The sequence below is a fragment of the Sylvia atricapilla genome, chromosome 4 (assembly GCF_009819655.1).
Source record: "Sylvia atricapilla isolate bSylAtr1 chromosome 4, bSylAtr1.pri, whole genome shotgun sequence".
Lineage (NCBI taxonomy): Eukaryota > Metazoa > Chordata > Aves > Passeriformes > Sylviidae > Sylvia > Sylvia atricapilla.
Genome location: NC_089143.1, coordinates 45,502,121 through 45,518,429, shown reverse-complemented (window position 1 = coordinate 45,518,429; position 16,309 = coordinate 45,502,121). Strand labels below are relative to the sequence as shown.

At 42.5% G+C, this 16,309-nt stretch overlaps 1 protein-coding gene across 6 annotated transcripts in view; it reads left to right on the top strand.

Moving 5' to 3' along the window:
- The window catches only part of EPHA5 (EPH receptor A5), a 202,402-nt gene extending 186,430 nt beyond the window's left edge, over positions 1-15,972 (top strand). For 5 of the 6 annotated variants that reach the window (XM_066317757.1, XM_066317758.1, XM_066317754.1 and 2 more), the window contains 3 exons: positions 650-843; positions 3,768-3,923; positions 12,113-15,972. In XM_066317757.1, the coding sequence (XP_066173854.1) occupies positions 650-843; positions 3,768-3,923; positions 12,113-12,218 (456 nt within the window). In that variant the 3' untranslated portion in view covers positions 12,219-15,972. Of the gene's footprint in view, positions 1-649; positions 844-3,767; positions 3,924-7,497; positions 7,668-12,112 lie in introns of those variants that run through there. The other variant, XM_066317755.1, reaches the window with a different exon arrangement.
- Positions 15,973-16,309: the final 337 nt, after the last annotated feature.

The following is a 16,309-nucleotide window of genomic DNA, read 5'->3' as shown; positions in this document are numbered from 1 at the left end:
CTGGTTTTAATTTACATACTCTTGGGCTGACATTTTAAATTCCTGGCAGAAATGTGGCCACACTAAGAAACTACTAGACCCAGACAGTATTGAATGATATATGAGATGGTTGTTCTGTCTCTGCCTTGAATCCATCCATCAATTAGCATTCAAAGTCTCTTTTGAAATACAGTCAGACTTTTATTACTGTAATACAAATTTGTGGTCTAGCACATGCCTTTTCATTTAAAAAGAAGCCAACATCTGAATAAACAAAATCACTGCACTCCAAGAAGATGCCAGAAAGACCTGTAGGCTCTTTTTCATGGATTTAGCATAGGCTCTGGGAGTGTCCTGGTATATAATGTAGAGACCACAACTGAGCTTTGAACAAGTGCAACTGGGCAGTCTGGCCCCTGGTTGCAGGAGCGCCTTGGCCTTCTAGATTCTTTTTGCAGTGACTAAAAATGAAGTTATTCAACCCATCCCATAGAAAATATTGAAGATAGAGGGGCTTACTGAGTTTGCCTCTCTTGGGCAGAGTTTGGGGGTGGCAGGATTTTTTGTGAGCAGATTGCTGATCCTAAAAATCAAATTGGCTATGTTAAAGTCAATTTGCATTTGGGGAAAGGATGAGGGGAAGAAAAGCCTTGCGTTTTGTGTCCTGTAGGTGATTAAAGCCGTGGAGGAAGGCTATCGCCTGCCAAGTCCCATGGACTGCCCTGCTGCTCTCTACCAACTAATGCTCGACTGCTGGCAGAAAGACCGCAACAGCAGGCCCAAGTTTGACGAAATTGTCAGCATCTTGGACAAGCTCATCCGTAACCCCAGCAGCTTGAAGACGTTGGTTAATGCATCAAGCAGGTACAGACTCAGCTTAGAACCATTTCTCAGAGCAAGCTCCTTGTCTGAATACCCACCCCTAGAGTTGGATTCCCTCTGGTTATTTAGCCTGCATGTGTTCTTGGCTGAATGTTCTTTCAGTTTTTTTATGTCCAGGGGTGTTGACTCATATCAACTTTTTCTGTTGCAGTCAGCAGCCAAGTGAGCAATTCACTCAGACTAAATGCAGTGCTGCTACCACAAAGAAAATTACCGTGGTCTGTCTTTCAGAAACAGGAGTTTTGGCAGTTCTTTGTCTGTGAATGGCATTCTTGCCTACCTGTGCTCTACTGCAGGGTTAGAGAAGGCAAAACTTGAGTGCATGAGGTAGATAGTAAATACTGCTCCAATTATCTGCCTGTTGACTTTATCTTGGTAATACAAACCGAGAGTGTCTCTTGGGGAAACTCTTAGGATGTGCAAAGCTCATGGATGTCCAGGTACATCCTTCCACAACTATTCCCAGGCATGCTAGCCACCACTACAAATAATGACAGTCTTGGTAATCGAAATGGGAGGTTCCTGTTCCCTTTGCTAATACCACATTAAGTGAATAGAACAGCCAGTTGGTATTTAAACATGAATCTGAATAGCTACACAGCTACAAGTAAGGTAAACACAATCAAGAAATAAAGCTGCACTTGGGGAGAAACAGCTAAATAGTCTTGGAGAGGCTTTTTCTATTTTCACTGTAAGCACACATTTACTTCTGAGCCATCAGTGTTGCTAATCACTCAGTCTCTTGCAAGGTCATAAAGAAGTTTTATGTGTGTGTGTGTGTGTGTGTGTGTATATGTATGTACTATTGCTGCTTCACTGATGGCAATGGAGTTCCCCAGATTAACAATGAAAAGGCCCTTCAGAAAAGTTTATCCTCAGAGGAGAGGCCAAAAAAGGTATGTTGTTTTCTTTAAACAGGAATGAGGGAGGCAAGATTAGGTTCTACTGGTGGTATGGGCCAAAACAGATATACTGCTGTGAGCTTACAGTCATTTGTCCCCACACCTTCCAACTGAGCCTTGCACAGTTGCATGTGGCACATCTCAACTGCTGCAACTGGACATCACCATGGTGGCATGTCCCTGCATATGGCATTTCGTGTACTGAAAGAGAAGAACCTGAAATTTCTGTTAATTTTTAAATACGAGATAGATCTGGTTCCTTGGGCTATTTTACATGTACCATTTACCATCTGAAGAAGAAATTATTCTTATTGGCAATTAGATGTAACATCAGTGCCAGCAAACCTGCAGGAAAATGTTTATGACAGCATAAAAAATGTGAGGTTTCTCTTTTATTTTCAACTCAAAACAGTTATTTTCCAGACCTGTTACGTGGGGTTTCCTGCACTCTTTTATACCAAACTGTTATGCCGGATGAGGAAAACAGGCAGAAAACCATTTCCTTGAGCTGCTAAGCACCTTGCTGATGTTTTATTCCATGAATGGCTCCATGCAATTCCAAATCCCTCCTTTTCAGAGCTGCTGTAGATATTTCTGATATGGATGGAGCACCTGAACAGTCAGGCTTTAGGGCTGTGTTTCTATTCTCATAGATTGCTGTGCCCAGACCATAGTAATTCCAAATGAATCATAATTTCAATATAGAGCAGCTGTAAAGGATTTTTTTATATATGTAATGTGTTCTTTATGGAAATTCTCATTAATGCAAATAAGGGAGGAAGTCACTCTCTACATTACAGCATGTGCTATGATATCACTAGGTACCTCCTGACATTAGTGATGAAAATCCACTTCTCATTATGATTACTTAGGAGTTTTGAATTTCTCATGTGTATAAAATGTTATGGGAAGCCATTATGTTCTTGGTACTGCAAGTGTTCACATTTTATTAGACCCTTCAGCATTGCTATTAAATAAACAAATAATACTAATGTGCTCATAAAATATATGAAGATTCCTGAAGTGCTATAATAATATAATATCCCAGCTCTCCTTCCAGTTGAAAGTCTTTTAAGTGTAATAGCCACCATCAGAGGCTAACCCAGAAAATGTTTGGGTTTTTTTTTTCTTTTTTTACCTGTGGGTAATGATCTTTACACAGGGCTTGTGTTAGCCGTGTCCCATTTTACAAAGCAGGGAACAGATCTGGTTTCTTTCCTGGCTGACCTTGGACAAGCCCTCTTTGCTCTCTGCACATCATTAGCGGGGTGGTGGAGCCTGCTTGTGCCAGGTGGTGTGTCGGTGCTCCAGCCGCGGTGAAGGGTGACTTGCCTGAATTGCTTCTTCCCTGCGTGGCACAGCTGAGCAGGGAGCAATTCCCGTGGCAGGGGCTGGAATGAGGCTGTGGGAGCAGGAGTGTACCTCTGTCTGCAGGGCTGGAGCGTGGCTGGAGCATTGCTGCTCCCTGCAGGCTCCTTGGATGCTGTCGGCATCTGAAACCCCCCGCCACTCTGCAGGAGCAGCCCCTGGATGTTAATGCTCCCTGGACTGTAACAGCTGCCTGCCATTGATGGCCGCTGCTGGGAAATGTAATTTGGGTTTCAGCTTCCAGGCTCTGCGCTGTCTTAAGTTAATTATGAGCTTTAAAGGTGGAGGAAGAGAGCAAAGCAGGAGTCATCAAAGCGGAGACTTTGAAGTAGGAGTGACTGGGGGAACCTACTTGTGGCCAAGAGGTAACTGGGATGGATGCCACTCCTCCTGTTTCTGCTTGTGGTGAGGACTGGAAATGGCAGGAGCTAATTCAAGAATGGGTGAGGTTGCAGGTAAAGTGCTGTGTTTGATACATTGCATATCAAGTCTGCCAGGAGGATTTAGGCTGCAGCGATCACTGAAAATGGAACAAAAGAATCATCTTTACCGTAAAAAAAATGCAAGCAACTTGAGTCATGTTGTGCATATCTCAATGCTGATTCTGTTTGCTTCTTTGTTTTTGCTTATCTTTAGAGTGTCAAATCTGTTGGTAGAGCACAGTCCAGTCGGGAGTGGTGCCTACAGGTCCGTGGGTGAGTGGCTGGAAGCCATCAAAATGGGCCGGTACACAGAGATCTTCATGGAGAATGGATACAGTTCAATGGATGCAGTGGCTCAGGTGACCCTAGAGTGAGTAGTGTCCAGATCATTTTCACCTCATTTCTTGGAACTGCAATGGGAGGAGGGAAGAGAAAGACAAACCATTCAAAAATATGCAAGGATGAGGCTGCAGAAAGGGAAAGCATTATCCTGTGTTTCCAGTCAGCAATTTCCCTTATAGCATCTCTATTGATAACAAGTGCAGGCCAGACTAAAATTTACAATCGCTACATTTGCAGCCAGTACTTTGTCTGCTTTACTCACAGAAATTAATGCATGAGTTTCTGTAATTGCCAGGCCATCCTCTTGACACAAAAGCAGTTGATTATTTGAGGTTACCAACAAAATAATCCCTCTACCCTACTAGTAAATGTATAGGTGCTAGTCTCTGCTGAGACATCCTGGCTTCAGAGCAGATGAGCAGATGTGGTTTCATGGCTGATCTGGATATAGCCAAGTGAACATTGAAGCCCAGTAAGGTGTGGGAATGGTATTCAGCATTAACAGAAATAGATAAGAGTTGATGCCAATGCGAGAGCATCAGTAACCCACAGCTCTAGAGGACAGGCTTCCTGAATGAGGCCCTTTCTTCTGAATGTGCCCGTGGTTTTTGCACGTGGGTGTGTCTGCAGTTGAGGCAACAGCCTTCAAATGACTTGGTGAATGCCTCAGGGCTGCTAATTTCCTATGCTCCACCTTTAATAGCCCGCCTTGCTTGTGTTACTGTGTCAGTACTTTCCTGCTGCTGCCTGCGCTGTCTCAAACTCGCCTCAAAACCTGTCTTTCTGGCTGGGTTAATTCGAGCTTAGTTTACTGCAGGCATTAAGGCAGGATGGGAAGAATTGTACTCTGCTGCTTTGGAGAAGGTTGTGTCTCCTCTGACCACATGCAGATTGCCACTGCACATACAGAATTGCTTCTGAGGATTAAGAATAAACCAAGAAAAATCCTCCCACCCCACAGAACTGCAGCATTTCCTCCTGTCTGCCACAGTGCCTGCTGTGGAGGTCACTGTACAGCCCAGGAGTGTGATGCAGGTTGGTGACATTTCCATGGAGTTCAGTTTTCCATTACATACATGGAGGGAGTGCAGGAGCATATCTGCTCTCACTCTGATTTGCTCCACTCACGATCAGTATTTGCCCCTTACACTGGACTCATCCAGTGTTTTTTCAGCCAATCACATGAAAACCCTGAGCTAGGGATGAAGTTCTCTCCAGCAATTGTCTGGGAAATCAGGGTGCATGGATTCTTACCTAGATCCTCTTTTGAGCTCCTGAGACCCTTACATTTTGTTTCCCAGCCTTGTCCTGCAGTTATGTGTCATGTTACTTGGGCTTTTGAGGACTCCACTGTTTAGACTGATAATCTATAAACATTGAGCAAGGAAGAGGGCATCCATCCCCAGGCTGGTCAGAGTCCACATAGCAGAAATAGCTAGCCAGGGGCTCATAACCAGAGCAACTTGTGGTAAAACATGTAGGTTGTCTAAAATCCATCACAGATTTATTGCTGTTTGGCTTAATTAGTCATATCAAAGGAGAAAATTAGGCTTCTAGCTTGCTCCTGTTTAGAATTTTCTGCAGTTTCAAGAGCTCTACATGAAATGCTCAAAAGTAAAAAGTAAATGCTCAAAAGTAAAAAAATGCTTTTGCTTTTGTTTGGGTCACATAAGATGTTGACTTGAAACCCAAATTAGTGGGTTTTTCCAACAACAAATTAGAAGTTTACTTACTTGTGTAACTTTAAACAATCTTGCTATCCCTCCTATACCATCATAGCATCCCATGCTGCTGACAAAAGTATTCCTAACCTCCAAATTATTGAAGTGCAACACTTCAGATTATGAAGTAAGATCCTTAATTTGACTTTAAAATAAAACTGTTTCCCTATGTTTACTCTTTGGTATTCCAGAAATTTCAAAAATGTCCCCCAAAATATTTTAAGGCGATGCAAAAAGTGCTTTAAAATGTTTTTTCTGATTGGCAATGAACCAAGAAACCCATTACCTGCACAGTTCCAGCCACATAGGCAAGTTAGTTTAAAAGTCTTTAAATAAGATTACAGTTGCCAGAGATGCTCTGACTCTCACCAGCTGCAAACCTCCTGAAAGGCCCCCTCACCAGGTCCCAGGATGTTCTCTATGGCACAAATGTCATCTAGTGGTCCAGGTGGAGAAAAAATGTCTGAGCTGCTCAGCTTCAGCTTTCTTCTGGGCTTATAGAAGAGCAGAGCAGTGCAAAGGAGCTGATGCCTGGCAGCCTGGGGGAGATTTTGGGTTGTTTTTTTTTTTTTTTTTAAACTGGAAGGAGGCATTTCATGGATCCATCTTCCATTTCAGTTTAAGCTGCAAAAAACTTTGACACCTATTCCAGCTAGTTATTCATGTCAGCAAATAAATTCCCCACCCCAGCTGCCTGTGGACAGAGATTCTTGCAGAGATCCCTGCTTGGTTCTTTGCTGTCAGCCCACATACCTTTGCTTTGCAGAGGTGACTTGGCAAGGCTTGACCCCAATCAGGTCTATTTTTGGAAAACATGTGGAAGATTAATCAAGAGGCCAAGTACCCATCCAAATCAAAACTTCTCTCTCAGAAACAGTGAAAAAGAAAAAACAGTAGATTTTCAGCTGTTGAAAAAAGAGAAACCATCATAGCAGCTTAAGAGGAAAAGTGTCATGTACTGAAGTCCTGAACTCAGGCTGATGTAAACTGGCAGATTGCCCTTAAAAAATAAAGGAAGGGAGAAAAATGGCTCCTGCTGGGCTCAGCTGAGATTCTCATGGGTTCTCCAGAAAATAAACACCAGAACAAGCAAAGTTCTTTAAAGGTTGATATACTGAGAAAGGTTGGTTTTCTGGAGGTTTTCGTTTTTATTCTCCCTGTAAAAAGGAGCAACAAAACATTTTGTACTCAACAAAGGAGAATTCAGGTTAAATGTTCCTTGTCATTTTTAATAGAGGCAACTGTTATATATATATTCCAGAGCTGGGACTTGGGGGGATTGGGTGAAAAGATGATCTGGACATCTGAAAGTTCATTGCTTTCCCCAAATGACATCAGTAAAGCAGTCTTTACAATTTAGGAGGTTGCCTTCAAATACCATTCAAAATAATCTTCACCAAATTCAAACCATGCAGGAGACAGATGCAGAAATTAGGTGGATAACTGCTACCTGAAAAGGCAGGGAAAAAACATGTGATAAATGTAAAGAAATTCTAAAATCTACCAGAAAAAGACCTACTAGTGCTATAGGAAGAGTTGGCCCTAACACTGACAGGACTGGTAATTGTGAGTGCCCGGCTTGTGGCTTCTTACAGGACCTGGTTGACATAGTTGATGTTCAGCATTTTTTTAAAAACCTCCCCCCCCCAGCGTGAAAAGCAAAATCCTGATTACCATTCTGATTCTTTCGAACTGATGGCTTGGTGCATTTGTTCCAGAAAAGAGTAGTATTAGTGACAAATTTCTGAAAGCAAAAGATTAAAAATCTAAGATGATGAACATCACCCCAAGTCCTAAGCTCTGCCTAATTAAGCAAAGACCTGAAAATGTATGTGTTCAAACAAAGAGTGATTTCTACATTTAGCTCTAATTCTTGCAAAGGGATGAATCACCTTGTGAAAAGTGGAGCCTCACCCTCCACCCTCTCTTTCCAACTGGATATCAGACTTGAAGGGAACCTTTCCAGTGGACCAGACCTGCTCTTTAAGCTTGTGGACCACCTAGTGACTTTGAGTGTGTCTGGAGCTCTTTCAATCCACTGCAAGAATAATTTTACCAGGACAATACTCAAGAATAGATAGATCCATGACATGAGTTTCAGTCTGACCCTTGACTGGACCAATTACTAACCATGTGGACTACATATTTTCACCTTTTGAAAGATCTGTACTCACTGAATCTCAGGACACCCTGTTGTTTGTTATTAGATGAAGAGCTCTGAATATTTGTAATAATATGTGTTGTGTTGCTTTGCATTGTATATATTTTTCTTCTAAAATAAAATAAATTATTTATTAAAAGTTATACTGGGTGAAGAACATTTAAGAGTTCACCTGCTCTAGATGCTTATTCTTAACCTGAAATCTCAGTCCTGGGATTATAATGCTGTGTCTGCTTCTGAACAAATTCTCATCTTGTAACCAACTAGAATGGGAATTATGAGTAAGAGCAGATGAACTCTTAAAACAAAAATTTTTAAGTCCTCATTTCATGCAAATGTCCCTAGCAAGTGGATTCCTCTCTCTTTAGCATCGTCTGAAGGTCCTTGAGGTTCTTCTTGTTTCCCCTCATTGAAACTGACAACTAACTCCATGAGTAGTCCCAGTCTGCATGGGCAGCTGTAGTTACACCACGTGCAGAAGAGTGGTGAGATCTGCCCTGGATGGGAGATGAAATGCAAATTATCTGTGGTAGGCTGACGGCTGCTGACCACGGAGATCTTTCAGGCCTGTGGCCCTTTGCTTGCGTGACTAAACCGGCTGGTGAGGGGGTTGTATTTTGTGTGGCAATCCAGTCCTAGTCTACACTGTGTTTGGCAAACTGGTCCATGGTGTATAAGTAGTTCTATTTGTAAATAAAATGTTTTAAATCTATTTCTTACAACATGGAGACTGTGAATTCAACCCTTGCAAATGGAGGCTGTTGCAGGGAAGGGGATACTGTGTTGTCACTGGCATGTTGCAGCTGGGTGTCCGTGCAAGGCAGTGGTAAGAGAGCAACTGGCATACAGCTGTGTACAGGCTGCTTGGGATGAGCTGACACAAATTTTCCCCTTTATTTCCTTGGCTTTTTGGTCAACTTAGGTAAACCTTTTAATACTGTCTTGACAAGTGATTCAAATTCTTGCCTGCTTTCATTTCCAGCCCTACATGAATGAAAGAAGTGAAAAGATAAACTTCCTCCCTAAAATAATAATAAAAGTTGTCTCATGGCTGGGGAGGCCAGGCATATTGAAGCAAGGAGACCACCCAGCACATGGGTGCATGGATCTCCACTGCAGAGACACGCACAAAACCCAACACCAGGGGTCAGGTTACTTCCACAGCAAGGAGCAGCTTGGATCCTTATCGCAGGTGTTGCTTGCCCACGGGTCTCAGTTGTGCCTTTTCCTGCAGGGAATGCACATTTTTATTGTAAAGCCCCAGTGGATGTCTGCACACATCTCCTCTGCAGAGCTGAGCCCAGTGAAGTTTCCACTTGGCTGCAGTAACATGAGCCAGCCAGCTCTGGACTGGAACTTAAAGGCAGGTGTTTCAGCCCTTCAGCTGCAAACCCCAGAAGTTGTTCGGGGTTATTTTTTGTCCCTAGACCAGGTGGTTTGTGCACCCAGTTCTGTTCAAAATTGTCTTTTGCCTTACACTCCTTTAAGTCCTTCAGCACTGGATGCATGGAAGCATGCAACGTGCTGTGAGTCATGCTTGAAACGTTACAGCTCCTACATTCTCTAGGCAGTTTCTAGAAAGTTTTGTTGTTGTCTTTGCTATGTGCAAGGTGGCTTTTGAATAAAGCTGCTGATTTTTATACCTGACAGGCATCTGGTTCAGGAGCTGTGTCTTCTGGTTTATCTTTGCTGAGGTGAAACACCCCACAGTAGTGATTTTCTCCTCTCTGAGGAGTCCCCTATGCTTTTGGCTGGTGGTTTCACATTTGAGAGGATTTGTTATTCAAAAAAAACAAAACAAACAAACAAACAAACAAACAAAAAAAAAAAAAACCCTACTGGATCCCCTGGTGAGCAGTTAATGTATTGAAACCAGAAACTCTTTTTTCTTCTTTCTCTCTTGTAAATCAGCGAGACACTCCTCAAGGATACTGAGTTGAGGGGATACTATGTGGGGGAAAAAGGCTGTGTAATGAACTGGGGCCGGGGAGGGGGTTATTGGACTGATGGGGCTGTGTGTAAAAGGCCAAGACATGCATGCTTTTCTCTGAGTTTCAGGCTGCTTTTTTCCGGCATAACTTGAGAGAGTGCCAGAAATTACACATCTGTGAAATACGTGGTACTGGATTTTCAAAAGAGCTCAGCTTGCACTTTAGATACCTGGAAAAAAAAAAAAACAAAACCTGATTTTTCAAAAAGTGCCAGCAGAGCAGGACTCAGCAGGGGGAAGATGGATGTTGTCTCTTTTAAGAATCAGGTCCTGTACTGTGTTGGTTTTGGGGGTTGGTCTGGGGTTTTTTTGTTTTTTTTCTTTTTGATCTCTGGTGTGAACTTCCAACTGTGCTGTGTACATAAAATAAATTGCATGTAACAATAGCATTACTTCATTTTCCTTCATTATTAAGATGGCTTGCTGAACTAGTTTCACAATTCAGTGGAGGCAGAAATGAAAGCATGTCCCCCTGAGAAGGCAGACACCTTTTGTAGGTGCTGCAGCCTTTTCTCTGCCAGGTAAGGAGCACTGCTGATGTGACCTCCTTTGCTCTGTGCCCCTGATGTTATGATTTCCCTTTGCATCATCAAGAAACATTGCTGAAAAAGGGTACAATAATGAACTTATGTGTTTAGCCCAAAGCAAAAAACCTGGTATTTTCCAAATCAAAAAGCAGAAAACATGACAGTCCTTGGAGAAATACAGATCTAGCTTTTGGCTTTAACTACTTTATGTGTTAATGTATTAGCCTTCACTCAAGGCTGCTTTTTATTTAAAGCAGCGTTCGTCTGTGTAATTCTTGGACATGGGTGGTTGGTTGTACTTTTAGAGTAGTTTCTGTCCAGAATGTGAAGCTGCTGAGAGATGCACACCTCCATGTGTGGCTCATGTGAAAATGATTTGGTGTTCCTTGCACGTGCTCTCCTGCAGTCCAGCACACAGCCCTGCTGTGAACTGTAGGCCAGGTTTGCAATTATGTCTCTGCTGATAGTTGAGCTCCCAAGTGTTGCTGGGGATTCCCAGCCCTTGCATGAATGCAGCAGCATGGTTTCCAAAAAGCAACTGCATGTTCAAGGTCACATCTCAGTGGCTTTTGGTGGAGAACTTTCTCCTAAAAGACTTGCACACAGGGTGTCAACAGCTTGGGGATTCACAAGTGTATCAGCAGGACCATAAGGCACAACTTAGAAACATCCTTAATTTATTCCAGTCTGGAGGTAGAAAGTGAGTGACGTTATTTTTCTAGTGGAAGTCTTCAGACAAAACACCACATCTCTTATAGTCAACCTGCTTCTCTAACATCTTCTGTGTCTTGTGCTGGAAACATATATGGAACTGTCTTGATGTTTCTGCTGAGCTTTTATTCCTACAATTTCTTTGTTAACAGTTTTCTGGCCAGTAAGAATTCTCTACAGTTACACTCTGCCATAACTGATGGCCTTACCTGGCTTTAGAGGTGTCATTGAATCTGATAACCCAAGGTCCTGCTGTAGTATCTCCAGGAGATGATTTGTCCCACTCCTGTCTTTGCATGGGATAAATTGTACCCTGGAGGTGTGTCCTTAATGCCATTCACGTGAATCACATGAAAGTGATTATCTTCATCTATACTCCTGAATTTTGAAGGGTGGAGTTGATGAAAAACAACCTTTCCTCCTGATCCTGCATTTTACATTAACTGTCTTATTTTACAGCTTTCCTGTAATGGTAGCCCAGTAGGCAGAATCAGCAGAAATGCCCTTGGTTTCTACAATTCACCTCCCCAAAGCAATACCAAATGTGGGTTTATGGGAAGATTTGCAAAGACCCAAAGGGGAGCTGCTTTGCTAATTCTTGTTGACTTTAAGGAGTCATCAGGATGGTGGCCATGCTCAAGGCTTTTGCCATTTGTGTTTCTTTGGCTTTCCCTCATCTGAAGAGGAAGAAAGCACAGATTGACCTCACTCCTCACTGGATCAAATACAAGCCTCTCCCATGAGAAGAGGAAACAGCAACGTGGGCTTTCTTACATGGCTTTTCTCTTGGAAATAGGACTTTTAATGCCTAGCAGAATCTTTGGCCAAGGATGATGCTGACACTTTGCTGTCTGGCCTTTCTCCTTGGCCACCGGGGTGATCTCATTCGAATCACATCACCTCTCTGAGATGCTGTCAGCCATAAAAAAAAGAAAAACTTTACAAATGGGGAAAATAAAACCTGCCAACTAAACTTGGCTCTGGGACCTGCCAGTGCTAACAGGTAGGCACTGGCAGTAGCGGCAGCAGCAGCGCGTGCGGCGCGTGGTGTGCGTGGCGACGTGTGCCTAAGAGGTCCATGGAACCAACGTCTGCTTTCTCCCACAGGGATTTGAGACGTCTGGGAGTGACACTTGTTGGTCACCAGAAGAAGATAATGAACAGCCTTCAAGAGATGAAGGTCCAGTTGGTGAATGGGATGGTGCCGTTGTAACACGGTTTTTAAAGTTGCTTCCTCAAGTGGGTCGGTCCTGCACTTTGTACTCTAGCCCTGAGATTTATTTTGACTAAAAAAACCCCAAGAAAAGATAAAAAGGGAAATTCAGTAGTTTCTATAACTGAAGGATGTTGGCCTCTGCTGCAGCGTTTCTAAAGCAGTGTTTGACTAAAGTTTTGCTTTTCTTCCTATTTGTGTCCTCATTTTCATGAAGTCAATGTAACATGCATGGAACGTGGAAACGAATCTGCTGTACATGAGGTTAACCAGTCTCTTAAGCTTCAGCGGTGATGACAAGCCTTCCACCACATGCTGTCTGTACATGGGAGGTACATATACATATATAGCACCTTTATATGCTGAATTACAGCAGCACATGGTAAAGGACTGACTTGAATGGAGGATTTTTGTGGCCATTCATGGACTCCCAATAGCTGCAGTTTGCTGAAGTATAACTTCGAGTCTTACTTGTCTACAGAAGTGTATTGAAGAGCAATATGATTAGATTATTTCTCGATAGATATTTTGTTTTGTAAATTTAAAGAAAAAAAATGCTGTTACACAGCATTAAGTTATAGAGACTAGCATATAAACATGTCGCTTGCTCCATGGCAAATACAATACAGGGTGTATATTTTGTTTTCCTCCTGCTGTGTTACCAAGTTCTTTTTATTTGCTCATTGGGGAGGATAATACATGATGAAGATGTATATACTGTACAGTTTGCTACGCATCAGGTACAAGATTGGGGCTCTTTCCTTGGTTTGTTCCTTCTTTCCTCCTCCTTTTACTCACTCTCCCTTTTATGTTACCCCTATGCTTTGTATTTTTGCTGCGGTTTGTTTTGATCAACACGTAAAGCCTTCAGGAGTTCTGATTATGTATGTGAGATAGAAGGAATTTACGTAAATAAAAGATGTTGCCCCCCTCTCCCTTTACACCATGGGCTGAGGACATCCAGAAGACGAAGAGTAAAATATCCGGTTCTTGATGGCCTCCAGCAACAACATGGCATCTATTTTTCTATGTCCTGGCCAAAGATAGCATGGGATTGCCTCTGCACAGGTGCTTTAGCCCAGGAGCCAGCTCCCAGTGCAGCCATTGCCTCTGTTCCTGGAGCCCAGGAGAGAAAGCACAAGGTGGTTTTAGCTGGAAGGAAGGAATTTTGTTGTTCCTTTTCTGATGATGTGGTTTAAGTCCTAGGAGACTGTGGAAATGAGCCTGTGGCCATCAAGTGTGGAGACTTTGTAGTATTTCTCCCACAGTAGTGGGAGAAAGTTTATTTTTGGAACTGTAGTGTCCCAAACTGTTTCTCAGCATTCTGTGTTTGCTGTGGACTTGGCCAGTTTGTGACAGAGCACAGAGGGGAGGGAAGAGCAGAGTATCCCAACATGGTCACAGCGATGGCATCCTGAGGGCAAGGAGATGGCCTCATCTGAGTCTAGCACGGCTCAGATCAGGATTTGGTTATATCTGGGGTTCAATGTATCCATTAAAGCCCATGGCTGGTATTTTCAGAGGGACCTTGGGGCAACCTAATCCCCTGGAAATCACACCAAGAAATATTTTGGTGTTGTCCTCCTCTTTTGATTGTAGACGGAATCAACAGCACAGTTAATTTGGTATTCATAGGTTGGGCTTTTATTTTGTGAAGACTCTGAGAAGGATTTAAACAGCTCAGTGGATTGCAAGAGTTTGTGTTTCTGTAAATGTATTGCTTCCTTAAGAGTTTGGATAGCATCTTGTGGCATCCTTGCTTAGCAATAACATCAATATATAGAGTTGCTATAGCTCCCTTCATCCCCAGTGATGCAGAGCCAAGCCCAAAGAGCTCAGACAGCCAAAAGGAGACCTGTGTCCTTCATATCTTGCAGAAGCAGGTATTGTAAGGCACCTGAAGCTGTTTCAAAGTCTTTCTTTCATTTCCCCCAGCCTTTGGATGAGATTTGATACCCAGAATGTTTTTTTTAAAGAAGGGAAGCATCTAGGAGAAGGGGCTGAGTGTGTTTTTTCCTTAGCAGCAGGGCTTTGTTTGTTTACAGCAGGGCTTCTTCAGGCAGTGTTTGCCTGATCTGAAATGGCCCCCTCCACCTCTGCAAGCAACTGCTGAGTTCCTCAGGAATCAGGAGAAATAGCAGGGAAAGGAGCCACGGCGAAGTCTAACAAATCTTGATAGTGTCATTTCTCATCCCGTTGTTTCATTTTGGCAGCCACCGGACCACAAAAGAGGAAGAGGGAGGGTATCAAGATGTAACAATTTCAGCACGGAAAAGAGATTTGTCATGTAATAAATAAGATTATTACAGCTGTCAGCAGAACAGTCTTCAGATTATTTGTGCCTCCCTGTCTACAATGCTTGGGAGAATAACACGTAGGAAGACAGAAACAACTCATTTCATCACGAGGAACTGTTCATTGGCCTGCATCCATTGGTGGCACTGAGATGCTATTAGCAAATATGTAGCACTTTCTGCCCATCATTTCCACTCATTCCTTTCCTGTTGGCTCTGTGGGAGGAGTTAAACTCAGTCTGTTTTTTTCCTGGGCTCTTAAAAACAAATCGCCTTTTCATGATTTGTATTGCTGGGATACCTACCAGATGCTGGAGTAACCTTCAAAATGATAAACCAGTGGAAAACAAAACTGTTCTTCAGCCAGACTGCATTTGTAAATAGAGCACCTCTTCTCGCTTCCTCCAATAAATAAATAAATAACCTTTTCTATTTATTTCAAGTAATGTTCTTGCTACAGATGTCTGTAATTATAGACTTTGTCTCGGGTCTAAAAATTACATGTTGTTTTAATATATGGGGTCCAAAGGTTACAGCTTCTATGTCCATGAGCAAATTCCAGAGACAAAGGAGGTTTTCAGTTCCCATCCAAGAACTGCGAGTACTTTGTGTGTTGGGCATGATTATATGTATTGTAGTGCAGCAGAACAAGAGAACAGCAACTTTTTTGGCAGGTTATGTTCTTGGAAAGGACTGTAGGTGAATTTCCTGCCCATGGTAAGTCCATGCACTTTGCTTTTCCAGCTCGCTACTGCTGCAGCTAAGCCAACAGATTTTGTTTTTTTCCAGTGTATTTTGCTGATAATTGAGAGGGAGGTATTTCAAAGGATCCGAAAGGTGGAAACGCTTTTTTTTATACAGCTTTTCATTTGGGGAGAAGGAAGTGTCCCCAAGAATGGCTTGTGTAGACTGACACCCTTCATTGTGTAGCTACCACTTGGAAAAACTACTTGAGCACTAAAAAGGAAGACTGATATAGAAGGGAAAAACTCCGTTTAAAATTTTATTTATTCCTCCTATATGTAATAGTGAGAAGAATACAATATGAAGGTCATTTTTTTTTGTCTATTCAGTGTTGAATATAATGTAGAAAGTCCCAGTGCTCAAGAAATTGTGACTCCTTGGGCTGCTGTGAACTTGAAATTAGATGTTAAGACAGACCTAAAATACATCAGTAGCAGTTTTAAGATTAACACTTAGTTGCCAATCCTTTATTGTAATTCCCTAGAGCAGATAAAGCAGGAGCTGGTGCATCCAGTGCTGCCAGAGCTACAGCATCTGTCTCAGCTCCTTGCATCAGTGTTTTAACTCACAGGAGACTATAGCATTGCTGTATTTATTCCTCCCATTTCCCCCTCTTTGGATGCTCTCTGTGCATTTTGTTTGTGTACATGGGGTTTTTTTGTAGTGTAAGATATAAATTTTTCTATTTTTTCATAAAAATAAAAACCTTTGACTAACAGCAACATCCAGTTGTGGATCACACATATGATTGGCCCCTTGACTTTCCACAAAGCATCAGGATTTCCCTCCTTGGAAAGGAAATAAATTCTCTTTATTTTTTCTCTACTAAATGCAGATTTGGTGCTACTCTGTGGTCCCTGAGGGAAGGAGAAGCCTTTGGGATGAGCAAGACATGTAGACCCACATGAACTCATCTGGCCTTGTTACAGGCTGTTCCCACTTTTCTCTGTTTTGGGGGGAAAATAATGCTTTTTAGTCTAGTTTCTGGGGCAAAGGGCCTGGCAAACCAACCAAGCCCCAGACAATCCTTCACCACATATCCTTCAGAAATAC